The following is a 24,154-nucleotide window of genomic DNA, read 5'->3' on the forward strand; positions in this document are numbered from 1 at the left end:
GCAAAACTCTAAGCGATTTAGATGGAGTAAGCAACTTACATTCATTTAGAGCCCGAACCGTCTGTGCTAGGTACAGAGGGCACCAGAAGTACAGGAGAACCTGGGGCAGAGCGGAGGCAGCCCCCTGTGTGACCGGGCTGGTGTGGCGTGGGGCAGCCAGGCTCGCCCGTCTCCCGCGACTGTGCTCCCTGCCATCCCCGCTTGGGGGCGCCCAAGTTCCGCTGGAAGCTCTGAAACCGCCACGCTTGGCGGGGTCCTAGTCCCCTGACACTTCCTGGCGCCCGCAGCTCTGATTGGCGGCTGCAGTAGCCTGGGCGGGTCCAGGCGTCTGTCCTAAAGGCGTGGGGTCTCGTCATCCCCTCCAAGGCTGTCCCCGCTCTCGGGCCCGCCGCGGTCACTGCAGCTTCAGACAGCGGCCGGGTAGGACAGCTCCGAGGTGAGTGCGCCCCGGCCTCGCCTGCAGGCGCGGAGGCGGCGTGGGAGGCCGCGCCCCGCCGCCGGGGGACCTGCTGGGGGCGCGCGTGGTCCCAGGGTGCTCACCCTCCGCGCACCTGAGCCTCCGCTGGCCGCGGGACCCTCCGCTGTAGGACCCCGAGCGTCCTGCCTGGCGTCCCGAGCACCCAGGAGGCGAGGCTCTGCAGTTGCCCGCCCTTCTTCGCGCGGTCTTGGTTTCCCTGTGCAGCCAGAGCCCCCAGAATGGGGCGCGCCAGGATCCCTGATTTCCAGCTGCTCTTCGTTCTCCTCCTTTCTTGCTATTAGGTCCCGCAGACACGCTGCTGACCTCTCCACTTGTTAGCCAAGGCGTGATTCAGAGCAGATTTTAGCATCAGTCCTGGTTAGAATCCTGGAGACACTGCTGTTTCATCAGGTGGCACTTTACTCCCCGCTCTTAAGTGGATAAATCTCAGTTTGCTGCAAAATAGGTTTCATGGTACTGCGTAGAGTTGGTGGAATAATTGATATAATGTGTTGGGAGCGCTGCCTGCGGTGGTGGTTCTGCACAGCAGGAGTTTAAATGAGAGCCATATTAATTTTGAACAGCTCTACTGAAGCATAAATGATATATAATAGCAGAACATAATGCATAATGGACGTGTACAATTTTAGTAATTTTGACATACACATGAACTTGTGAAATCAGCAGTACAATCAAGATGATGAACATCTATCCCTCACCCCCTCATATTTTCTCATGATCGTTGGTTTTCCTGCCCTGCTAACCCTCCTCTCATGAGGTGACCATTGACATACTTTCTGTCAAAGTGAGATTATACAGTATGTTTTCTTTTTTGCCTCACTTATTTTACTCACCATAATTGTATTGATATTCATCCATGTCATTTTTATCGATAAATAGTATTCCAATATAATAATATACCACAAATGCCCTATTGGTGGGCATTTGGATTTTACCAGTTTTTGGCTATAACATAAAAAGGCTGCTATGAACATTTTTATACAAGTCCTTGGACATACATTCATGCATCTTTTTAAGTGAGTAAATTTATTAAGAAAAAAAAAGGACAGGACTGTAGTCCCAGTTTTGCCACCAACCACCTGAGTATGCTTGGGAGAGTCTTTACTTCGCCTTTAACACCCACAAGGTCTTGCTACACTGTGGTTTTGAGTCATAGCCAGAGACTAGATGTTTTTGTTGGTGGTTGGAGGGACTCAGGAGGAGACAGAACTGTCCTTCCCCTTCTGCTTCTCTTTCAGGCTCTCTCCTTTCATTTCACTTTCTTCCAGAGTTGACACATTTGAATCCTGCCCCATCACTCCGGTAAGATAGTGGGAGGCAAGAGCTAGTATTGTCCCAACTTAAGTGGAAGGGAAGAGGTGGGAGGTTAATAGACTGGAATTTTGCAGATCTCCCCTTTTCTCACTCTGTCTACTTCTGAGCCCTCCTGTCTGTTATTTTTTCAGGAATGAGTTTGATATTGTGGTCACATATTAACGGGTGCAAGGGGATAGAGGGGGGGATGGTGGAAGTAAAGGTGGAGTTGTTCCTAGTACAATGTATATGTATTTTTTACTTCACTGTATGGCCATAGAAATCTGTTTCATATTTGCCTAGGGTACCTGTGGGTGCCTTTTCAGAACTTGTTACGGGAGCACAAATCTGCCCATGTAATATCATGCAGTAAAGTTTTGGCAATTAATAATGGACTGACTGTTTTATACAGAATGAAAATGTGGTTCTTTGAGTGGATGGTCTCGTTGATCCTCGCGACTATGCTTTGCCATCAGCCCAGAGGGAAGCTGACAACTGTGAATCCTGAAGCATATATGAATGTGGTAAGTTCAAAGTAACCTGCTTTAAAATGCCTTTGTGACAAGCGTTTTTTCCTTAAATCCATTTGTGTTGCCTAAGTTTTGCCACCAACTCTAATCTCTATCTATCTGATATGCTTTTTACTACCTCTCAATCTTAGATTCAGTTTGCTAATTTTTTTTTAACCAGGTAATATGTGTTTACAAACCTCATTTTATTGTTAAGACTAGATACATCTTCATAAGGAAAAATCATTTTCATTAATTCATTTCCTTTTCAAGTTACACTACACTGGTTTTAAAAAACAACTAAAAGTGTCAAAAGTTCGCAAGAATGTTACTATTGAATGCTAGTTTTAGAATACCTTGAACAGGGTTGTGATTAAGGATGTCCAGGGAACACAGTTCAGATTCAAAATCTTAGGTATCTGAAAAAAATTTTATTAGAACAAATATGCAAAAATAATGCCATGATTATTTAAAACATCTCAAAGTTAGTAATTTTAAGTAAACAATAAGATATATGCATGCCTCATTTTGTTGTAAAATATGGGAAACAATGTTATTAAAGAAAGCAACTTGAAAACATGATTATCGACTTTGAAAGCAATTCATGTTGAATGAAGAGAGTTTGACTGGACATCAAGATCTTAAAGTTAAGTCTTTTTTGCATCCAAATATTTCATAAATCATTCCACCCTACCTCCCTTTTATTATTCTTCCTTGTAAGAATGATAAAATTAAAACCTTGCAATTGTTTATGGTCACTTACTCATTAACATGAAGTTTTCTGCATTATTGAGTTTTCCCTATTCCACTGAGATCCTGATGAATGTAAAAGAAAAATTTGTGCCTGATCTTGTTGAGTAGACAAGGATGACTTTATTCAAAGATGACTGTAGGAACGGGATCCTAGAACCTGATGTCCTCAGAAGGACAGTAGGGTTTTTAAGGGCTGAGGGAGCTAGTGGGAAAGTAGTTGGAGGACATTAAGGGGGTTGCTCATTGGGATAGGATGTTGGCTACAGTTTCAGCAGAGCAAAAATTCAAAAACAATTGATTTTTAAAAATAAAGTCTGGAGAATATCATTGGCTTTTATCTTCTCCTTTGCCTTTTATTATGGGAGATCTTATCCAATTCTGTCCATAGCATTGCCATTGTTCTTTTTCTTCACAGAGTGAAATGATCGCTTACTGGGGATTCCCTAGTGAGGAACATCTAGTTGAGACAGAAGATGGATATATTCTTTGCCTTCACCACATCCCTCATGGGAGGCAGAACCCCTCTGACAGAGGTAAGGAGTTTTCCTGGGAGAGAAAGAAAAGCTCTTAAAAGTAATTGCGCTGCAGGAATTTGGCTGGTTTTTATGGCAGGAACTAACTTGAAATGACTTGAAATGAGATTATTTTTAGACCAATGTACTAAAAGTTTTATATTTCTGTTATATTCATGCAAGACATACAAAATACTTCATATTTTAAAGAAGGACAAGAGTCATCTAGTTTCATAATTTGCTTGAGGCTTCCAATCGAATTTGTTTGAACCTTGACCAGAATCTTTCCTTTGTTATAGGGAAGCAGAAGGCATCTTCTTGAGTGAAATCCTTTGAGCATTAAATAGCTTAGGTAATACATTTGCAGAGTTCAGAAATCAAGAAGAACTCCTTCCCATCACATTCCCCATCTCCCCCATTTCTTGTGTATTCTTTCAAAATCTCTTCTTGTATGTAAAAATGAATACAGAGATTCTCATTTTCCTTACCTTCATTTATATGAAAGGTGTCATGTAACACACACTGATTTATTCCTTGATATATCTTTGAGATCTTTCTCCACACTATGTAGAATGCTTCATCATTCATTTCTACAGATACGTGGTATTCTGCCGGGCACCCATATCAAGGTTTATTTAGCAAGTGTTCAATTGATGGACATTTGAGCTATTTCCAGTTTTCTGCTAACAAATATTACTGCAGTAAATAACCTTGTATGTGTGCAAGATTATAGTATACACTTCCAGAAATAGGCATTTTTTGGAAATAGAGGTTATAAACATTAGTAGTTTTGATAGTTATTGTTAAATTATTTCCATATGAAGTTTTCCTGATATTTATTCTCCTAGTAATGTATGAAAGTTCTTGTGTGTCTGTGTGTGTGTGTTTCTCATTTTACAACTCAAGCAAAACGGCGATTTCCAATGCAGATTCAGGAATTTTAGTCAGTTTACTTGAAACTGTTGGGATCTGACCCTTATTCATTCATCTTCCCAGAAGTAGCTTATTCTTTAACACTTTCTGTTTCTACAAACTTTCCCTGGGAAATTGAGGTTGAGAATAAGGTAAGTATCTCTTATTTAAAATTTGATATGATCAGAAGGGCCACCTAAGGGCCTTATTTTGCCTCAATTCCTTCCCAAATTATTATTCAAAGCAAATTTAAAAGCCTTCTGTGTTAATGTGAGCTTGTATTATTCTCTACTTTTTTTCTTAATCTGATTTACCCTTTTCCTACTTCTCCTCCCAATAAATCCTAGCTATAATAGGGCTTTGATAATTCTTAAGTTCACAAGGCACCCAATGGGCTTCTTGAAATTTAATTTCTAACTCTTTTATACGTACGTGTTCTAAGATTCCTTCTTACAGACATGTTACCAAATGAGTGGTGCGTTGCACTGAGGACTTGTAGTTTTTCTTCTTGCTAAAACACACAAGTGCCGCAGGAATGAAAGACTTGCACACCAAAATTCATATGCAGGAAGGGCCCTGTTTGGTTTATTTCTCTTGCTTATGTATCATGTATTTTTAGATTCGACCAAGGGCTGTGTTTAAAATTAAATTGCCCAAGGATGTTTTGTCTTAGAACAAGAAACCTTGTCTCTAGACTCACATCCTATCTAGTGGCAGAAAGGGCAAGAGGAAGTCATTTTCAAACTTCAAGCGTAAAGAGCTTGTGCAGAGATAAGCAAGGACAGAGCTATTTTTCTCTGACGCAAGAACAGATGAGCTTTAATAAATCATTTAACCATGCACTTGCCAAGATGTTGGAACAAATCCCCACATCTTCCCCTTTATTTTGAGCAGGTTGTTCTACTTAAGTAGCTGTATATACAGCGGCCATGTACTCATATCGTTGTGTGGTATGTTCCCATAGTTGGAAGAAGCATTGGTATCCTATAACAAGACAGAGACAATTAATCTTCCTATTGTTGCCCACTGTTTAAAATCTACATTGGAAAACCATGTTAAACGGTTCTGCCACTGCAACTGTTCAGCTAAGATTTTTAATGTGATTTGTTGAGTTTGACTTTTTAAGTTTCAAAATTGCTGACTTAATTGGAGATGGAAAGCTTCCACTTCATCCAATATATCAATGGACAAGGCACTTTGAAGGTGTTTATTTATTTGGTTCCAATTATGTTGGGTGCCATTCCATTTTAAAGGAGTGAACCAATGTTAGAATGCCTCCAGTCAATTTCATTTATTAGTGGCCCTCCTGGAGGACCCAGTATCCTCCTATTCATGTTGAATCCTTTGAGGATAATGGGGCCTCAGGATCCCACCAGGAGGTGAGGGCAAATACCGGACCTGTTATATGGGCCCAAAAGCTGTGATTAGCACTGCAGGGGTTAAAAGACATAAGCATGAGCAATATGTACATTTTCCATGTTCCCACCTTAGCTAAAGTAGCAGACTTCTGTGAAATAAGCTACAAAACTATTTTTAGGCATCTTAGGACACCCAACTCATGGCATAAGAGCTTATGCTTGGTTGCCCAATTATTTAAGACTCCCCATATAACCAGTTCATTTCCTTGGGGGGATAGTGGTCGATTGCAGGTTGAGCGCTTCCAGGCTTGGTATTGGCTTGTGCTGCAGATTCCATCAGGCCATGGTATGGTTTCACATGCTTTGGTTTTATGTGCTTTCCTAGGGAGAGAACACATGCATACCATTCTCCTCATGTTGAATAAATTTACTGGAGCATGCCAATATTAGCCTCTTGTCCATCCAGGAGTTTGTATAACACTTTAGGATAAATTTTTATAATTGTTATTGAAAATGTTCTGCTGCTGTATAACCATCCTCACTGCAATTTAAAAAAGTATATAAGGCTATTTGTATGACATCCTTTGGACTGGTTAGACCTAACACCTATCCCCCCTTTTTTTGTTTTATAAGAATAATTTTAAGGTGGAGTGAGATGATTTTGTAAAAAAAATTATTTGTTAACATAATATTATTAATATAGTGAAATAGGATTAAAACTACAGATTTTTTATACAGTTAGGTTTTTGTTTTTAGTCTAGGATAGATGATTGGGTTGTGCACACAGCTTCGGGAAAGTGCTGTAAAATTTACTCTTGGCTTGTGCACATATAAATGCAGCTGGCTTGACTTGCCTAAGGAGATATCAGAGAAAGCTTCAAGAAATTTTAAAATAAAGAGATAGTGACATAATTGGCTATTAATTTTTGTAATAAATTAAGCCTATTTAGGGTTGCTGCACACAGCAGTGGTGTTACTTTAATTTTTGAGAGCTTACTGTTATGTATCACCCTGTGGCAGTTTTTAATGTGAATTGGACAAGTATGAGTTAAAGTATCTGCCTTATGGCAGCTTTTAGTGTAAATCAGATGAGTATGAGTTAAAGCGTTCACATTTTGATTTTTAAGTAGAGAGGTTTTTATGATATATATAATTTTTAATAATTAAAATTATGGTTAACAGCATTATATATTTTTAATATTATGTTGGAACATTATTAAATTTACAGGATTTTATATACTCTTTAAGTATTCATATGAACTTTTTACACATACAACTTTAACAGAGGGTTAAAGAATCCTTTTAATTTTATAACACTTTTAAATATTGTTCATTTAACTTGTATCATATTAAATGAACTTAACTATGTTATTACTTTATTTTTTTAAAGATAAAAGAACAAATCCTCTGCAAAAACCTGAAATAAAAGATATTTTTCAGGATCTGACTTTGAGAAAGCATGTTTGAACATTATGTTCTGTTAAACATGATAAGACTTTTTTTTTAAACAGCCAAAGACATGATATGGTTAAAGTACAAGGAGCTATTTTGATAAAAGAGACTTTTGTACACTGATTAATCAAAAGAAAAACTCTTCATAAACTTTTGCTAAAACAGATTAATGTCTTAAGAAACTTTGAGAAAGAACAAAATTTAGCTTTGTATTAGTAGACTATTTGATACTAAAGCTTTTAACACTTGATAGACCCATCAAATCTTAACTTCATCTACAAAAATTCCTTTTCCACACACCTTCTGTACTTCTTGTATTCATCCAGGTTTTGTCCTAAATTTTACTCTTTTTTAATAACTAGTCAATTTATCTTAGGACAAAATTATTTTCTGTTTCCTTAATAATAAAAACACGTTCTGTACACCCTACATACATAAGTTACCAAAATGATGTTCGAAACTGTCTCTAAGCAAAGTTCATACAATATAGTTACCATCAACACTAAACATGTTAAAATAATGATTCAATTTGGTTATAAGCAAATATAACTTTATTTCAAATACCTAGAAGCACGCAATATTAGAAATAGTTTTTTAGAGGCGAGTTGGCAGGGGAGGTTGGCTGCCGATAACTTTTCTTCTTATGAAGTTACTTTTATTATTATCAATTGAGTTTCTGTTTAATAATGGATTTTTGGAATTAGCTATTTAAACACTTTAACTCAAACAATGCTTCCACAAACTTTTTATAATTATTCATAACCACATGGACTATAATTACTTTATCTTAAGACAAATTTTACCTTCACAGAACACATTTTTTCACTGAATGCTACCACAATACTTTTTACAGCTTGCCATATGCATTCATGTTTTGTCCTGCATATTTCCATTTTGATTGTATGAAAACTAGCCATTTTATTTTAGGACAAAACACACCTTTTTGAACAAACATCAAATTTCAGTTAGCATTCCCACAAACTTTTTACTTTTTTTAGTATTCATTTAAGTTTTACATCCTTCGCTTTATCCTGTGAAGAAAAATAAACTATTCCTTTCAATTGAGGCAAGAACTATTTCTTATGAAGACACTTGTAGGAATTTCATTAATGAGGACTTACAATTTTTATCATTGTAGAGTTCTTATTAGCATTTATACTTATCTATTAATATAAGCTTTTATTTATTTTTAGGCCATTTGAATAGAGCTCTTTTAGGAATTTTTATTTATTTATTTTACCATCCAGAGGTATTAAAATATTCTCTGACATTGAACAAAGAGACAAATACAAAAGCAATGATAACACACTAACAGAAACACAAAGTTTACAATTTGACTCATAATTCTAGATTTAGAGTTCCCATAATTCAAAACCTAAGTTCCCTTCTCAGGGAAGTACGAACAAAAGGTCTGTACTGTTTGAAGCAATGTAGTAATTTGTTGTTCTTTCACTCTACAATTAGCTGCTTTCAATAGTTGTTGTGAAGTGTGGAGATAGATCTCCTAGTTGCTTTAATAATGTATTTCCCATGTTATACTAGTGTCTGCAATCAGCTTACCTCTCTCAGGGCAGCTGATGTCCTGTCTGTGCAGGATGCATGGTTTGGACCAATCTTACTATGCAGAGATGTTCTTGTGACAGAACCCAGGGAGCAGCTTACCTCAAGGGTGGCTGTGATCACTGGCAGCGATGAATGTCGGGACTGTAGTTCCCCTGGGCTGTTCCCAGGGGCTGTCCCAAAACATTCCCCTCAGCTGTGGAAAAATCAGCTGCCCCACATTGGGTGCCAGTTGCTTTGGGAATGAAAGACTCACACGCCAAAACTCATGTGCAGGGAGGTCTCCGTCTGGTGTATTTCTCTTGCTTGTATATCATGACTTTTTGGATTCAGCCAAGGACTGTGGTTAAAGATAATTTTCCCAAGGATGTTTTGTCTTGGAACAAGAAACCTTGTCTCTAGACTCACATCCTATCTAGTGGCAGAAAGGACAAGACGTGGCTGTTTTCAAATTTCAAGTGCAAAGAGATAGCTTATGCAGAGATAAGCAAGGACAGTGCTCTATTTGCTCTGAAGCAAAAAGAGATGAGCTTTAATAAATCATTTACCATGCCCTTGGTGAGTGATAGAACTAATCCCACACACAAGCATATATTTTATGCCAGAGTGAGCATATTATCTTTGTTTCCTTCCTTCCCTTTTTTTTTCAACCCGAGTACATGGTGTTTACTGATTTCCAATCCCACATATAGAAAAATATATGTTGATAATTTTAATGATATTTTATTGTAGTCATTAATTGATGATTCTAATCAGTAATGTGTGTAATTGTTAAGAGAGGCCAGGACCTCAGTAAAACATGCTGAGGGAATGTGGCTTCTCTTTTCCTATTCTCCTCCAGGCTTTTCTCTCCATCCATTAATTAAAGCAAATGGTGCTACCTGCCCTACAGATGTGTTTATTGCTCCTGCCACATGTGCAGGTGCCTCACCATGGAATACTAAGAAAGAAAATTCTTGATTTGCTCCCAGATGGTGGGAAGAAAAGTTAGGAGACCTCAGTTCTAGATATTGGTCTGCACCCAACTGTTTATATGCTTCCACCTCTGTGAACCTCAGATTCTTCAAATGTAAAAACAGTTACTTGGCCAGGACAATCTCCATGTTCCCCTTTAGTCATCTTCACTCTCAGGTCTCTTGGGTTTTCTCCTGTCTCCTTCCTTCCTGCCTTCCTCCCTTCCTCCCCTTCCCTTCCTTCCTCTACCTGCCCCTTTCTCTTTCTTTCTGGGTGTGTATGTGTGTGTGTTTTGGGGGGAGGGAGGTTGATACATTGGTCTCCAGAATGGGGAGCATAAACTGAGAGTAGCCTGAGCTAAATCTGTTCATATATTAGTGCCCCCAAATGCCTACTCTGTGCTGAAGAGGCCTCTCTAGTTGGGTGATCAGTGACATGTATATGACTCCTGCTGTGAGCTCAACTCAGAAGGAAGTTTTAAAGGGAATCTGTGAGAAAGGGGTGAGTAATCTAAGGGAATGAGTGATTTTCCTTAGACCTGAATAGGTACTTCTCTGATGGTTTGCAATTCCCTGACTCCAGGCAGCACACGAGATTGAGGGTTTTAATTGTCCTTCAGCTCCCATCTGAATTGTCCTTCACTCCTGTTTGGGAGTGGTGGTGTTAATTTGGCTCTTTTAAGACCAAAGAGACAAAAAGGATACCGAAAGTCCTTCAGTCCTAGAGTGGCATCTGGAACTCGTGGGACTCATGGGACTCATCTCATCCAGGCCACTCCTGACTTGCCTGCGTATTAATAGCACTGCTGTCCTCTAATGACCTGGACTGGAAACTACAGAATATTTCTTGACTTCCATCTTTAAGTAGCTGTCAAGTTCCTCTCTAGGCTGCCTGTGTTATATGCTTCAGTTCACCCCACCCTTTGCTTCCCTGCCCAGCACCCAAGCTAGGCTTTTGTTCACAGGGCACTAGAAAGAAGTTCAGAAACCAAGAGACATGAACCATTTCCATTTGTGAGGCTCCCCATACATTAAGAAATACAAAGAAATTTCCAAACAGGAGTATAGAATTTCAGTCTGCTTGTAATTTAGAAAAGCAATGCTTTTAACACTCACAAATATAATGCTATATATCTGTACAGTTTACAAGAGAATAAGAATTTGTATTAAAGCATTATTCATTTACCTGTACCTCATTCAGCATGGAACTTGATTTGACAGCTGTATTGATGGTCTTTCAGTCCTGCCTCAGTGGGCCTCTCTGATTATCTGTAACTTCACTTGGAAATCATTAGAGACTTCTCATGAGCAGAGGGCTGGTCCGTGGCCCAGCTCTGTGTCCTCTTAGCAGCACTGCTCTCCTCTCTGGCAGACTCCCTGTTTTTTTCTTTGTTTTCTTTGTGCCTGCTTTGGCCATTCAACAATCTTCAGGGCCCTAATGAATGAACATACCCACCTTTACTTATATTCTTTCCCTCTAGCTGTTGTCTGTACCATTCATCCTTTCTATGTAGTATTGGAACTTTGAAGTTCACCATGTTCATGATGACAGTGATTACTGTGATAGGCTGTGATGTCTATGGTGACCTACTCTGTAGGGGTAAGAATCTCTCTCTCTCAAGGTTTTTTGAGGAATGCTTGAGAACCATTGATTGTCAATCATGTTTACTCATTAGCCAATAAATATTATTTATTAGTTGTATAGGTTTTAATTGGTTCCAGAGCAAAATTATAAATAGTATAATTGAAGTTAGGTCTGTTATATTAATAAATGTCAAAAAAATGACTCCCTGGATCCCTCAAATCCAAATGAATTATTTCTTCTTTGCTAAACTCCCCCCTGGACTGTAGCTGGTCACACACCACTGAATTGATGCCTACTGTCCTTGGTCCTCTATTTTTTCCCCACCTGAGACATTTTATTTGTGTGTATATATTACATCCTGGAAAAAAAAATCCCAGGATTTTCTTTCCTGTGTGTTTTCACCTTGCTTCCTTTTTGGTCCATGATACCAGTTGATATCGTCAGTACAAAGAAACCAAACTGACAGATGGGAGCAGATTATTCTGCCGTTTTTCCAGATCTTTGAGTTGCACATCAAATCTGGGGCTAATCACTCTGTACTTGCCTGTGAGTTTCACAAGAACCTGCCTGTGAGTTTCACAACAATTTTCCCAGCCTTCTGATCATAAAGGATTTCAAATTTGCCAGGGTAGTCTTGCTTCATCATCACAGTTAGAACCAGCTGATGATTGGCAAGCACAGCATGATAATAATCTGGCAGTTCTCTCTCACATCACCCAGGATGTTCATGTGCACCATTGTGGTGGATTGGAAAGGTGGCAGAAAGACTGTCTTTTTTAAAATAATAATTCTTTCCATCCTTCCAGGCTCCACTTGAATTCCAGCTCTCCCTGATTGCTCAAGTGAAGAGGAAACCCCTTCCTCTGATCAAGCGAATGCCTCTTGAGATGCTTCTCTTTTTCTGCTTCAGGGTTGATTTGTTTGTGTACTTCTCCTTACCCTAAACTTCTCCCTACATCAATTTTGAAGGCAGAGACTGGGAGATTTTTGTAGCCCTCCTAGCAACTAGCAGCCCCTGAGCATGGCAAGCCTAACCACGAGTCATATCAGGGCACTCTTCGGAAACCTAATGAAAGCAATGGACATTAAGTAATGGAATTTTTTTTTCTGTCATCATTTATTCCTTCCTTCTTTCACACCATGTGCCATACTCTGAGTTAAATGCTATGGGCACAGCAGTAAAGAAGACAGACCAAATCACTGCCTCCATGGAGCTTAATGATCATGCTGACTCTGGCTGGGGGTGGAGAGAAAAGCATTCCGAAGAGGGTGGTTTCCTTCCCTGCTCTGTGGTGCAGGTGCCATTGTGTTCACTCCTGCAGTGGGTTGTCCCTTTGCAGCTGGAAGACTGTGTAAGATGAGGCTGCAAGAAGCAGCAGAGGGTGCAGACTCCTGAAAGCTGCTTGTGAAAGTGCAAAGTGCTGGACTCTGGGGTCAGTGGAGATTGTTAAATGAGTTCTCAGACAGCTTGACATAAGTGTCTTACTATCCTTATTTTATAGATGAGAAAACCCAGCTTTCCAGGGGCTAAATAACTAGTCTAACTTGGTTGATAGTGAATACGGGATTCACACGGGCTCTGGACTAAGTTCCTAGCCTCTCAAAATTTTCTTGCTCTTTGCCCTGGTAGATCCACAGGGTAGTCTGGTGGACAGGCTTCTATTGTTTAAGTTTCTAGACAGAAGAGAATTAGAGATAAGTTTTCCTTCTCATTTACTCCAGTGGTTAAAAGACCAGTGGTTAAAAGCAAGGGGTTTGAAAAGAGGAGGCTGGCGTTTCAACTGTGGCTCACTCCCAGCACAGAGCTCCAGGGTAGGCTACTTACTGTCTCCAGGCGTCAGTTGCCTCATCCTCAAAGCCAGTTGATTATACCATCTTCCTTCTAATGTAATCCATATATAATACAGTGCTTGCACAAAATTGGTAACATTTAGGGTAAATACTAGTAATAAGGACAATTCACCAGTTATCAGAATTTCATCTTGAATAGGTGGGGCAGGCTCAGGAACCCCCTTCAGTCCCAGAGCTTTTATCTGAGGCTTCTCACCACAGTTACTTGTTTAGTGTTTTTAGCTGTTTTTTGGGGCCAGCATTTCAAAATTAGAATTAGGCTGTAAAAATGAATTCAGTAGCCTCGTTCTTAGCCTGTCTTAGGGATGGTTGAACCAGCTCTTGAACTTCGGGTTACTACACAGCTGAGTGTCTGCTTTGATAGATATGAAGTCTTCCTGACCTGTTCAGACTCACAGACCATTGCAGAGGTGTGTTGTGGGGCAACTCATTGCATTTCTCAATACAAAGTAATAGGAATGTGTGTGAACCATAAGCAACGCCCCTGTTGCCCTTTTGTTTAGACCCTGCTATTGCAGGGGACAGGGGATCCTTAAGCAACTTACAGCTATTCTAGAAGGCTCTGGGTTATAAGGCTTCTTCTGAATTAGCAAGGTGCAGACCTTTTCCTCTGCTATTCTGAGGGCATGTGAGCCTGGGCTGTCAGGCTGGGAAGGGAGCTGTGGTTCCAGGTAAGATAAAGACCTCGGCTGCATCAGTGTCCTCTGGGGAACTATCTTGAAAATATAGATTCTTGGACCTCATCTATGAGCCTCTGGACAAGGGCTTAGGAAGCTGAGTACTTAACAAGCTGCCCAGGTGTGTCTGCTGAGCAGCCAGGGTAGGAGCTACTTTGTAGACTCTGAAAAAACGCTTGTACACCCAAAATGTGGCATGCAGTTTCCTAAAGGGCTGTGTCTCCTCACGCCCACACATGGGATGTCAGAATTTAAGAACCCTGAGGGTAGATCGAGGCAAGGAGGCTGAGAGGGACTTGTGGATATCTGACATCTCCTTGAAGATGCTCCCCATCCTCTCTCTTGTTTGGAGAGGCCATGCATTGCCTAGTTAAAGCCAGGTCCAAGAGTCATGCCACCTGCATTGGAATCTTGGTTCCACCTTTGCTGGCTTCATGTCTGTGGACAGCTTATTTATCCCCTTGTTCCTCAGAGTCCTTTTCTGCAAAATAGGGGGAAAAACTGGTCTCCAGGTATATTAGTTTTCCTAGCTCTGCTGGGAAAATTACTGCAGACTTAGTGGCCTTAAACACAGATTTCTCATCTTACAATTTTGGAGGTCACAAGTCATAAATCAAGGTGTCAGCAGGGCTGTGTTCCTTTTGGAGGTTCTAGAAGAGAAGCTGTTCCCTGGTCTTTTCCTGCTAGTAGGGACTGCACACATTCCTTGGCTTGTAGATCATCATTCCAAGCCCTGGTTCCATTGTCAGAGCTTATTTTTCTGACTTTGATCCTCTTGCCTCTATCTCATAAGGACCCTTGTGATTTCAATGAGTCCTTCTGGACATTCCAGGATGCTCTCTCGTCAGGATCCTTAAGTCAATCATATCTGCAAAGTCCCTTTTCCCATGTAAGTAACTCCTGGGATTTGGAAGTGGACGTCTTTGGGGTTCCAGGATTCAGCAGACCGTGCCAACTCTGCAGCTTGTCATGTGGCTTGTTTGAGATAATGCATGGAAGTCCTTACAGGGAGCCTAACACATAGTCAACACTTGGTATGGTCTTACTGTTACTCCGATTTTCTGAATTAAAGAATGTCACTTCATTTTATGTTTCTTTATGGTGCTAATACTATTTTATTTTATATTATATATTTACTGTGATCATCAGCGGCTGTTTTTGTTTTAAATCTTTGATAGGTATCAGGCACTCTATCATCCCCCTTTAGGAAAGAACACCTGTATTTCAGAGAGGTTGAATAACTCCTACAAAGTTTCACAGCTAGTAAAAGCCAAGGCCTGGCTCAGGCTTACAGCTGTATTTTTACCCCTACTCTTGACCTACTGCTTACTTTTCCTTCTGGTTCTTCCCTGGAGAACAATGTGGTGTTTGCAACCTTTTCAGAGCATGGTGGAGGCTTATTGAGACAAGTGTTGCAGTGGAGAAGGGCAGGAGCTTGGGAGGCAGGAGCAACTTCCCCACTCACCCGATCAGCTTTCTCCTGTGGCTTGTGGCCACAGCAGATTCAGTTTTGGAGCCTGCGTAATGCCCTCTTCACCTCCACCCACATTTGGGCCTAATCAGGTGGTCACCATCATGCTGCTTCTCTTTGTCACCTCTGTGCTAATGACTTACTTGACCTGGATAACGTACCTTGCCATCTCTGGACCAAGAAGTGATCCTTCTAGGCCTTGCTGTTGGCTACCAGTCTTCCTAGAGCACATCTGATGGGAGCATCCCTTGTCTTGTTGGTTTGTTGGTCAGACAAAGCCAGGCCTTGCGGGGCTGAGGTGCATGCAGTAGGCTGGTCCTCAGAGGAACTACCTGGGTGGGCAGGTTGGGCGGGCAGGGTTGAGGTTGGTGTCCCTGCCTCCATTCTCTATCTCCTCCACCTAAAAGAGATTATTTTCTTCCAAGACTTGATGCATAGCCCTCTAAAATAGCTTTACTCTGTTGGCCCATCATTCCCTGGGGTCCTTCTGTATGTTCTAGGTTGACTTCTCTCTTGTTAAACCTTCTTTCCTATAGCAAAGTGGTTAAAAGCACGACCCTGACATAGGACATAATTGGTTTCAAATCCCAGCTCCCCTCTTACTAGCTCTAATTCTTCCTTAGGCAAGTTGTTTGACATCTCTTAGCCACAATTACCCATTCCTTTCAATGGGAATAGGACCAGCCTCACAGCATTTTCAGCCCCACTACAGCACATAAGCACTCAATAATACCTAATTATCATTTCAATCAGCTTCTCTCTAGCAAGGTGAGAAAAATTCAATTAAAACAATTCACCTGAACAGGGGTTCTTAACCAGGGGTCCATGCTTGATTTGAAAAAAATCAGTAGACTCATTGCTTTTATTTTTCTGGCCCCTAACTGAAATTTAGCATTTCCTTCACTTATGAATGTATGCAGTGAATAAATTACAGCAGTGTCCATTTCACCTGACTGGCAAAGGGGTCTGTGGAACAAAACGTTTAAGAATCCGGCAGTAGAAGGTGTGAATGGAGTGGGCTTAACCCACCCACAGAGAAACTTCTTTTGCCAGCAAATCCTCAAGTCTTTGATGGATTTTGGTTTGTGCAAGAGCTGTATTTTACCTTCCTTCTGTCCCTACTGGGAGCAGAGAGAGAACTGGCAGACAGGAGGGAGGGCTGTTTCCAGTGCCCTGCTCTCTTCACCACTTTCTTGCCTTCATGCAATCAAGCAATTAGTGCCTACTTTTCACTGATTTTCTACCCTGGGATTTAATATTTTCTTTGTGGATGACCCATGATGCTTAATAGAAATACCATAGGAAGCAGACTGGCCCACTGGATAGGTTCCCTGTGCTGCTGATAAGGACAGAAGGGGTCACAGAAGAACACACAGTGAACGGACACAGAGAGCAAGACAACTGCAAATGGCGGGGGGGGGGGGGGGGGGGGGAGGGAAGAGAAATAGATACAAAATAAATCTTTAAAAAAACAATAGAAATACCGCTTCAGAAGTGCAGTGGGTTATTTCGACTACATCTCTCTCATGCCAAGGGCCCTTATGTTCGAAATGAAACAGGATCTCTCGGCTCCCAAGTCTGTTACTTCCACTATGTCACAGGGTCCCAGGTACAAGTGAGCAGAAAATAAATTCCCATATACATATATGTATATGAATATTCAAATGAATTAATATTTATGAACTTGTGCTTTCTTTCTTTTGATTTATTCTGCTGAGATACATTGTGAGAAATCCAATTACTGGATCAAATTATAGACATCATTTATAAGTTCCTAAAAATATATTAAAAAATTAACAAACCAGTGTGTCTTTTTTCTAGGGATGTAAAAAGAGTCTAGTTTAACTGCCACCCTTCCAGCACTGTTTAAAAACATTCTTACTAATGTTATATAGAAGTACATTGCTCTCTCAAAATTTAATTTGTTTCTATTTCATTATTTGTGGAATCTTTTATGAATGATCCATTTACCGATATATAATGTTTGCTTTGAAGCTTGGTGCTTCTCTTTTTTTTTAGCGTTTTTTATTGTATGTATTTGAAGATACATAGATCACAAAAAAATGTTACATTAAAAAATATAAGAGGTTCTCACACTCCACTCCCCACTCCTCCCACATGAACAACCTCTTTCATCATTGTGGCACATTCATTGCATTTGGTGAATACATTTTGGAGCACTGCTGCTCCACATGGATTATAGTTTACATTGTAATTTCACTCCTGACCCAACCGCAAATCAGTTGAACCAAGACCTGAGGGAGGGAGTGGGAATGAAAAGGGACAAGAGACACAAAGAATGGAGACAAGACAGGATCCTGATCAAGGCTCATTTATTGAGGGTCAATCAGGGGTATTTATAGCCAGGGATGAATGAGGTGGTACATATTGATGACAACACATGTGTCAGTAAATGATTGGTTAACTAGATTTTGATTCTCGTGCCACACACACGTGCAGATGGTTATTTGGCAACTTCCAGGGAAAGACTTTTGTGCTCTTTAGGGAGTGCCCAATTAGAGCCTGGGGGAGTGGCGTAAGAATAGAAACTTAATTGCTTCAGCAAGGGTGGGGAAACCGAAACTTAACCCGGTTAGTATCTAAAAATAGCGCTTAGCAACAAGATAGCCAATACAACACCTGTGCCAGAGGCAGCTTCCCACAATTTCTCCCCCAGTGCATTCACTGGGTTATGACAGCTTATATAATGTATAGCATCTGTCCCTGCAATATTATTCAGGACTGCTAACTCTTAGATGTGAGTGTCTTTCAGGTTCCAAGCCAGTTGTGTTTCTGCAGCATGGCTTCCTTGAAGATTCCAGTGTCTGGGTCTCTAACCTCGCCAACAGCAGCCTGGGCTTCATTCTCGCGGATGCTGGTTTTGACGTGTGGATGGGGAACAGCCGGGGAAACACCTGGTCTCGGAAACACAGGACTCTTTCAGTTTCTCAGGATGAATTTTGGGCTTTCAGGTATATTTGAGTTGATTACCACATGGGCCTCTTTCCTTAGTGCCCTTAGTTCAGACATGTGGGGATTTCAGCAGTGATTGCAGATAGAGTGTGACTCTGAACTCTTAGGAGAGGAGAAACTGATGTCTTATGAAAGATTTTACACCTCCTTAATTGAATAAATAGCAGTAGAGGACATCATAGATAAATAATTACATCATAGGCATTAGATTTGACTAGGAATTAGGAATTCTTAAGTTATTTTAGCATTCTTACTGGTTAGGATGCTGCTGGGCAAATTTTATCCCTTCCCCTTCCCCTTCCTCCATAAACATGTATTTGAAATATTCATTTTTCTTCTTTCCAGAAATTCTCACCTCTGAAATTTTCTTCTTTCTCTTACTTCTGGCTCTAGCAATTAATAGCAGTATGACATTGAACAATTTATCCTAGGTCCTCTGTGCTTCAGTTTCCTTATCTGTAAAATTGGGATAAGACACCCCTATCTCATAAGGTTTTTGGAGCAAAGCCAGGAGTTCTGAATGACAGAGAAACCCAAAATGATACTCAGAGATGTAAGGAACAGATTTATTATGTGCGGGCTCAGAGGAGAGTCAGTCTCCAAATTCTGAGACCCGTTTTTCAGTTTTCACAGGTTTATATAGGATTTTATGTGGGATCAGCATGACTTTTGCTCATTGGTAATGTGTTGCTAGGTGATATTTTGCAAGTGGGGTTACAGAAGCAGAATGTAGGTGCAAGGTCACCAGCTGATTTATAGAAGCGGGGGCTGGAGTGTTTGTTAGATTACAGAAGTGGGGGGCAGGAGTCTTTCTGTGATATTCTCCTGCAAGACCATGTTCTCACGGGCTGATTTACAGAAGCTGATTTACAGAACCTGGCTGATTTACAGAAGATATCATTAGATATCTTTTCTGCAAGGTTATGCTTTTTATTTCTTAACAAGGTAATTGGGAGGTTAAAGAAGGTACGTGAGAAGCATCTGGCCCAGAGTCTGGTCCAGAGTCTGGCCCATCGTAAGTGCTCATGAACAGCTGGCTTTTCCTTCGTGGTTGACACTCACTCGAGTGTGCACTACTCACATGCAGGGCTTCAGAGTCCTGTGCCCAGGACCAGGCATTAGAGAAGGAAGCTCTATGGCCTCCTCCAGGCTTGCTTCCCATCTGCCAGACCGTGCTTGCTGAGGACTTGAAACGCAAGTATGAGAGCCTTTACCTAAAGATGCAACATGAATATGTTTCTTGTAGCACTACTCACAATAGTGAAAAACTGGAAACTACCCAAATGCCCATCAACAATGGACTGGAAAATTAAAATGTGGTATATTCTCACACTGGAATGAGAACTAACAACCCATAACTCTATGACATGGTTGAAGTCAGACACAGAAGAATACATCCTGTATAATTCCATTCATATACAATTTCCAAGAATGATAAAACTATATTTGGTGTAAAAAATTAGGATAATAGTTACCTTTGGGAAGCATGACAGGAAGGGGGCTCAAGCGAATTTCTGGGCTTCTGGTAATGTTCTGCTTCCTCTGCTTTGCGCTGGTTTACCCAGATGTGTTCAGCTTGTGATTAGTCTTTATGTATATGCCGGTATTCTTTGTATGTAATATTTCAGTGAATCAGTTCCTTTTTGGATTATAGTTATGATGAGATGGCAAATTATGACTTACCAGTTTCAGTTAACTACATTCTGAATAAAACTGGCCAAGAACAATTGTATTACGTGGCTCATTCTCAAGGCACCACAATAGGTATGTAATAAAAGTGGAAAGTTTACAGAATGTCTTTTTTTTTGGCAGAGTTTGCTTTTGTTCTTTTTTTTTAAAGTTTTATTTTTATTTAGTTCTCTCCCCTTTCCCCCACTCCACCCCCATCTGTCTGCTCTCTTGTGTCCATTCTCTATGTGTTCTGTATCCGATTGCATTCTCAGTGGCTTTGGGAATCTGTGACTCTCTTTTAGTCGTGTCATCTTGCTGCATCAGCTCTCTGTGTGTGTGGCTCAACTCTTGGGCAGGCTGCACTTTTTTCACGCATGGCAACTCTCCTTGTGGTGCGCACTTGTTGTGCGTGGGACACCCCTATGCGGGGGCCTCCGTGGGTGGCATGGTGCTCCTTACATGTGGCAGCACTGTGTGTGGGGCAGCTCACCACACAGGCCAGGGGGCCCTGGGTCTGAACCCTGCACCTCCTACATGGTAGGCGGATGGTCTATTATTTGAACCACATCTGCTTTCCTGCATTTGTTCTTAATAGTGAAATACATATTAAAAAAAAAAAAGAACTATAAAGAAATAGTTATTTCACATGCAAGTTTTTTATTTTTTATTTTTTTTTATGCCAAGCGGAAATAACAAATAGGGCAAGGAGTTTTGGTAATATTTGCTTTTCTCTAGAAATTCAGATTTTAATAAAAATGGATAAACATGGTGTATTGCTCTGTTCAAATTGCAGGAGCCTACTATATATTATAAATTTTACTAGTTAAGCAATATATAGGAATGTTAGAAGATGGAGAACAAGAAGTTTTAAAAGTTGAGAGACTTAAAAAATATATACAAGATAATACATTGACTTTTAAAGTTAAATGGAACAAAACTAGCTGCAAGATTGCTAGGTTACACTGACATTATTTAAAAATGTTAAAAAAAATTTTTCCAACTAATTTTTCTTTTTAACATTATGTTCTCAGGATAGTTAGACATTTTTTTAAAAAGATTTATTTATTTATTCCCCCCCTACTTATGGCTTGTTCCTTTCTTTTGCTGTCTCTTCTCTGTGTCCATTTGCTGCACGTTTTTTCTGTATCTCCTTGTCTCTCTCTGTTGTGTCATGTTGCTAGTCAGCTGTCCATGGCACATGGGCCGTCAGCTCTCTGCTGGGTGTGGGCTAGCTTGCCTTCACAAGGAGGCCCACAATGCAAACCCAGCACCTCCCATGTAGTAGATGGGAGCCCAAATGATGGAGCCACAGTCGCTTCTGGTTTTTAAAATTTATATGCATTTTTATTTGTGGTGATTATAAATCAATGTGTTGATTTAAAGAAAATAAAAATTACCCATGATTCTATCAACAAATTCTAATATGAAAGCATCAGAATCCAAAATTTTTAACTTTGTTAAGAGGTTAAGGAACTGCCCCATAATTTGTTTAATTCTGTTGCATATTTGAGTGTTTATTGTGTGTAACACCTTTGTGGTCATGTTGCATGATCTCCTTAGAATAAGTTCTAGAAGAATTACTATACTGCAAGTACAAATGCTTTTAAATGTCTTGGTATGTACAGTTAAATTGCCTCACTCTCACCACCACCAAACACTCTTTGCAAATTTGGGAGGCTAAGACCAAAAAAGCAACTTGAATATATTTGCATATCTTAGGAATGGGGTTAGGCTCTCTTCTTTGACCTATCTACTTGTGTCCTTCATCCTACTTCTTTGTCAGGTGACATTCTAGGATCTAGTTTATGGCAGAAAGTAGCCTGAAAGGAAGCAAAAATATTTTGAAGCTACAGATTCTAAATGTGCATAGTTCCTTTTAAGTGGTTATGTAACTGGACAGCCTGCCAGTCCTTAGGGATGGAAGGAAGGGGGAGTGGGGGAGGAAGATGGTCAGGTGGAGCTGTTGGGGATGGACTTTACATGGCAAGGTTCAAATTGCTCAAGGAACAGGGAACATCTTCTGCTTCAGGCAATCTGGATTTCTTTCGGTGCTTATCTAGGTTGAGATTTGGAAGAAGCACTTCAAAAATATTTGTTTTACGTATTTAGTTTTAGAGTTTTTGCACATGAAAATTCAAGGGCCCCATTTCAAATGTTTTGCTCCCTGATTGCAGCATTGCTGGCATGGTTCTCAGGCTTTCTCTAGAGCATGACACAAAAGGGCAGCCCTTGCCTTTAACAACAGATTCTCAACATGGAATTCCTATTTTCTTCCTTTTGTTTGCATAGGTTTTATAGCATTTTCACGGATCCCTTGGCTGGCCAAAAGGATTAAAATATTTTTTGCCCTGGCTCCTGTGACTTTAGCCAAATTCAGCACTAGTCCTTTAGTCGTATTGCTAAAACTTCCAGATCTTCTCCTCAAGGTACCTTGATCGCCCCTCCCCCTGCCCAGAAATTTCCTTTTCAGATTTGAAGAATTTGCCAGTGGTGGGAAATGTAGGCCTTCCTCCTCTTCAATTTGTTTTTCAATAAAACAGAAGGGTTTTTTTCTCTTCACAGTTGTCACAGTTTGAAGTAGTTATGAATTCCAAAAAAATAATATTGGATTATGTTTGTAAACTGTTTTGTACCTGGGCATGACTAAATTATGATTATGGCTCTGATTGGGCAACATCAGTAGTGTGTTGAGTCCCCGCCTCTTCGTGGGTGGGGACTCTCAGATAAAAGGGGCATGACAAAGGGCAGAGTTGAAGCTTTTTGATGCTAGAAGTTTTTTGATGTTGGAGTTATGATGTTGGAGTTTGATGCTTAAGTCTTAAGCTAGAGCCCCAGGAAGTAAACACACAGAGGAAAGAGATGCAAACCCCAGGAAGAGAAGAACCCTGAGCCCGGAGAGAAGCAAGATCCAGGAAGAGAGGAACCAGGCAACCTGAACCCTGGCTGTTGTCAGCAATCTTCCTGCTCCAACATGTAAAAAAAGACTTCCGTGAAGGAAGAAGCTTACACTTTATGGCCTAGTATCTGTAAGCTGCTACCCCAAATAAATGTTCATTATCAAGGCCAGCAGATTTCTGGAATTTTGCATCAGCACCTCTTTGGCTGACTAATACAATGGTTTTTCTTAAATACACATGCCTTTCAGAGAGGCTGTACCAGTTTCATCCCCGATCAGCAGGTTATGAGCACCGCATTTCCCCATTCTGAGGGGACTTCATAACAATAAAAATTCATGAATACCTCAGTTCCTGGAGATTGTGAATAAGTAGTGTGTAAAAATACAAACTTGTTCTCCCCCTTCACTCTCTCTCTGCATTGGAGAAAGTTTTTTCTTAAATCTTCAGTGGGGCCTTGGGATGTGTGTCCTTCACAAATCACCCTGTAGATTCTGATGTAGGTGAAAGAGCCTGGATTTGTGATCATCACTTCCAGACGATTGTGTTTTGGAGTATCGCAGAAAATTGACAGAGTGGTCAAATATTCAAAAAAACCTTTGAATTAGCTGCTCTGATAAGTGCACATTACGTCCATGAATGTTAAATTTTTCTTCTAATTCTTTCTCAAAACACAAATTATAAAGAAATCAAAGTTGATATATGTAATTCTGTATATACATAAGGTGAATTTTGCTTTGTCAGTATATTCTGCCCTTCAGTGTAATTTTGTGGAGTTTGTCACAGTAGTGCTGGGTAGCAGTTCTGAAGTATAAGGTCAACCTCACATCTCATGTCAGTCAAAAGGAAATCTTGAGTTATTGTGATTCAGGTCATTAATGAGTCATCCTATTAACTTGTTTGCTAGGTGTTTTTTTTTCTTTGTTCCTACTTGTTTTTAACAGAGCCTCAAAACTATGCTTTTGTCACATGTGGCCCTTATGTAGTCTCAAAGCAAGAATTTATAAAAATGCCTTTTCATGTCACATGACCTCTGCATGCCAAATTTACTTCCTTGATCTCCCCAACTAATACTAGAGTGATAAGCCTGGAAAAAAGAAAAATTAAAGGAGATGCAGTGTTGATCTTTAGAGCTTGATGGGATGTCTTGTAGAAGATAGTTTTCATAGAAATCACAAGCTTGTGTGTTCATGGGTCAAATTTGCCTGGAGAAGGGTTGAATATGGTCTGTAATATGTTTTAAATTTAAATA

At 40.3% G+C, this 24,154-nt stretch overlaps 1 protein-coding gene across 2 annotated transcripts in view; it reads left to right on the forward strand.

The window, feature by feature from the left end:
* Positions 1–316: 316 nt before the first annotated feature.
* LOC101412992 (lysosomal acid lipase/cholesteryl ester hydrolase-like) overlaps positions 317–24,154 on the forward strand; it is a 33,111-nt gene continuing 9,273 nt past the window's right edge. The window contains exons 1-6 of one of the 2 annotated variants that reach the window (XM_058298817.2): positions 317–436; positions 2,184–2,295; positions 3,449–3,566; positions 18,138–18,336; positions 19,992–20,101; positions 22,298–22,434. In XM_058298817.2, the coding sequence (XP_058154800.1) occupies positions 2,185–2,295; positions 3,449–3,566; positions 18,138–18,336; positions 19,992–20,101; positions 22,298–22,434 (675 nt within the window). In that variant the 5' untranslated portion in view covers positions 317–436; position 2,184. Of the gene's footprint in view, positions 437–1,520; positions 1,781–2,183; positions 2,296–3,448; positions 3,567–18,137; positions 18,337–19,991; positions 20,102–22,297; positions 22,435–24,154 lie in introns of those variants that run through there. The other variant, XM_058298818.2, reaches the window with a different exon arrangement.

The sequence above is a fragment of the Dasypus novemcinctus genome, chromosome 6 (genome assembly GCF_030445035.2).
Source record: "Dasypus novemcinctus isolate mDasNov1 chromosome 6, mDasNov1.1.hap2, whole genome shotgun sequence".
Lineage (NCBI taxonomy): Eukaryota > Metazoa > Chordata > Mammalia > Cingulata > Dasypodidae > Dasypus > Dasypus novemcinctus.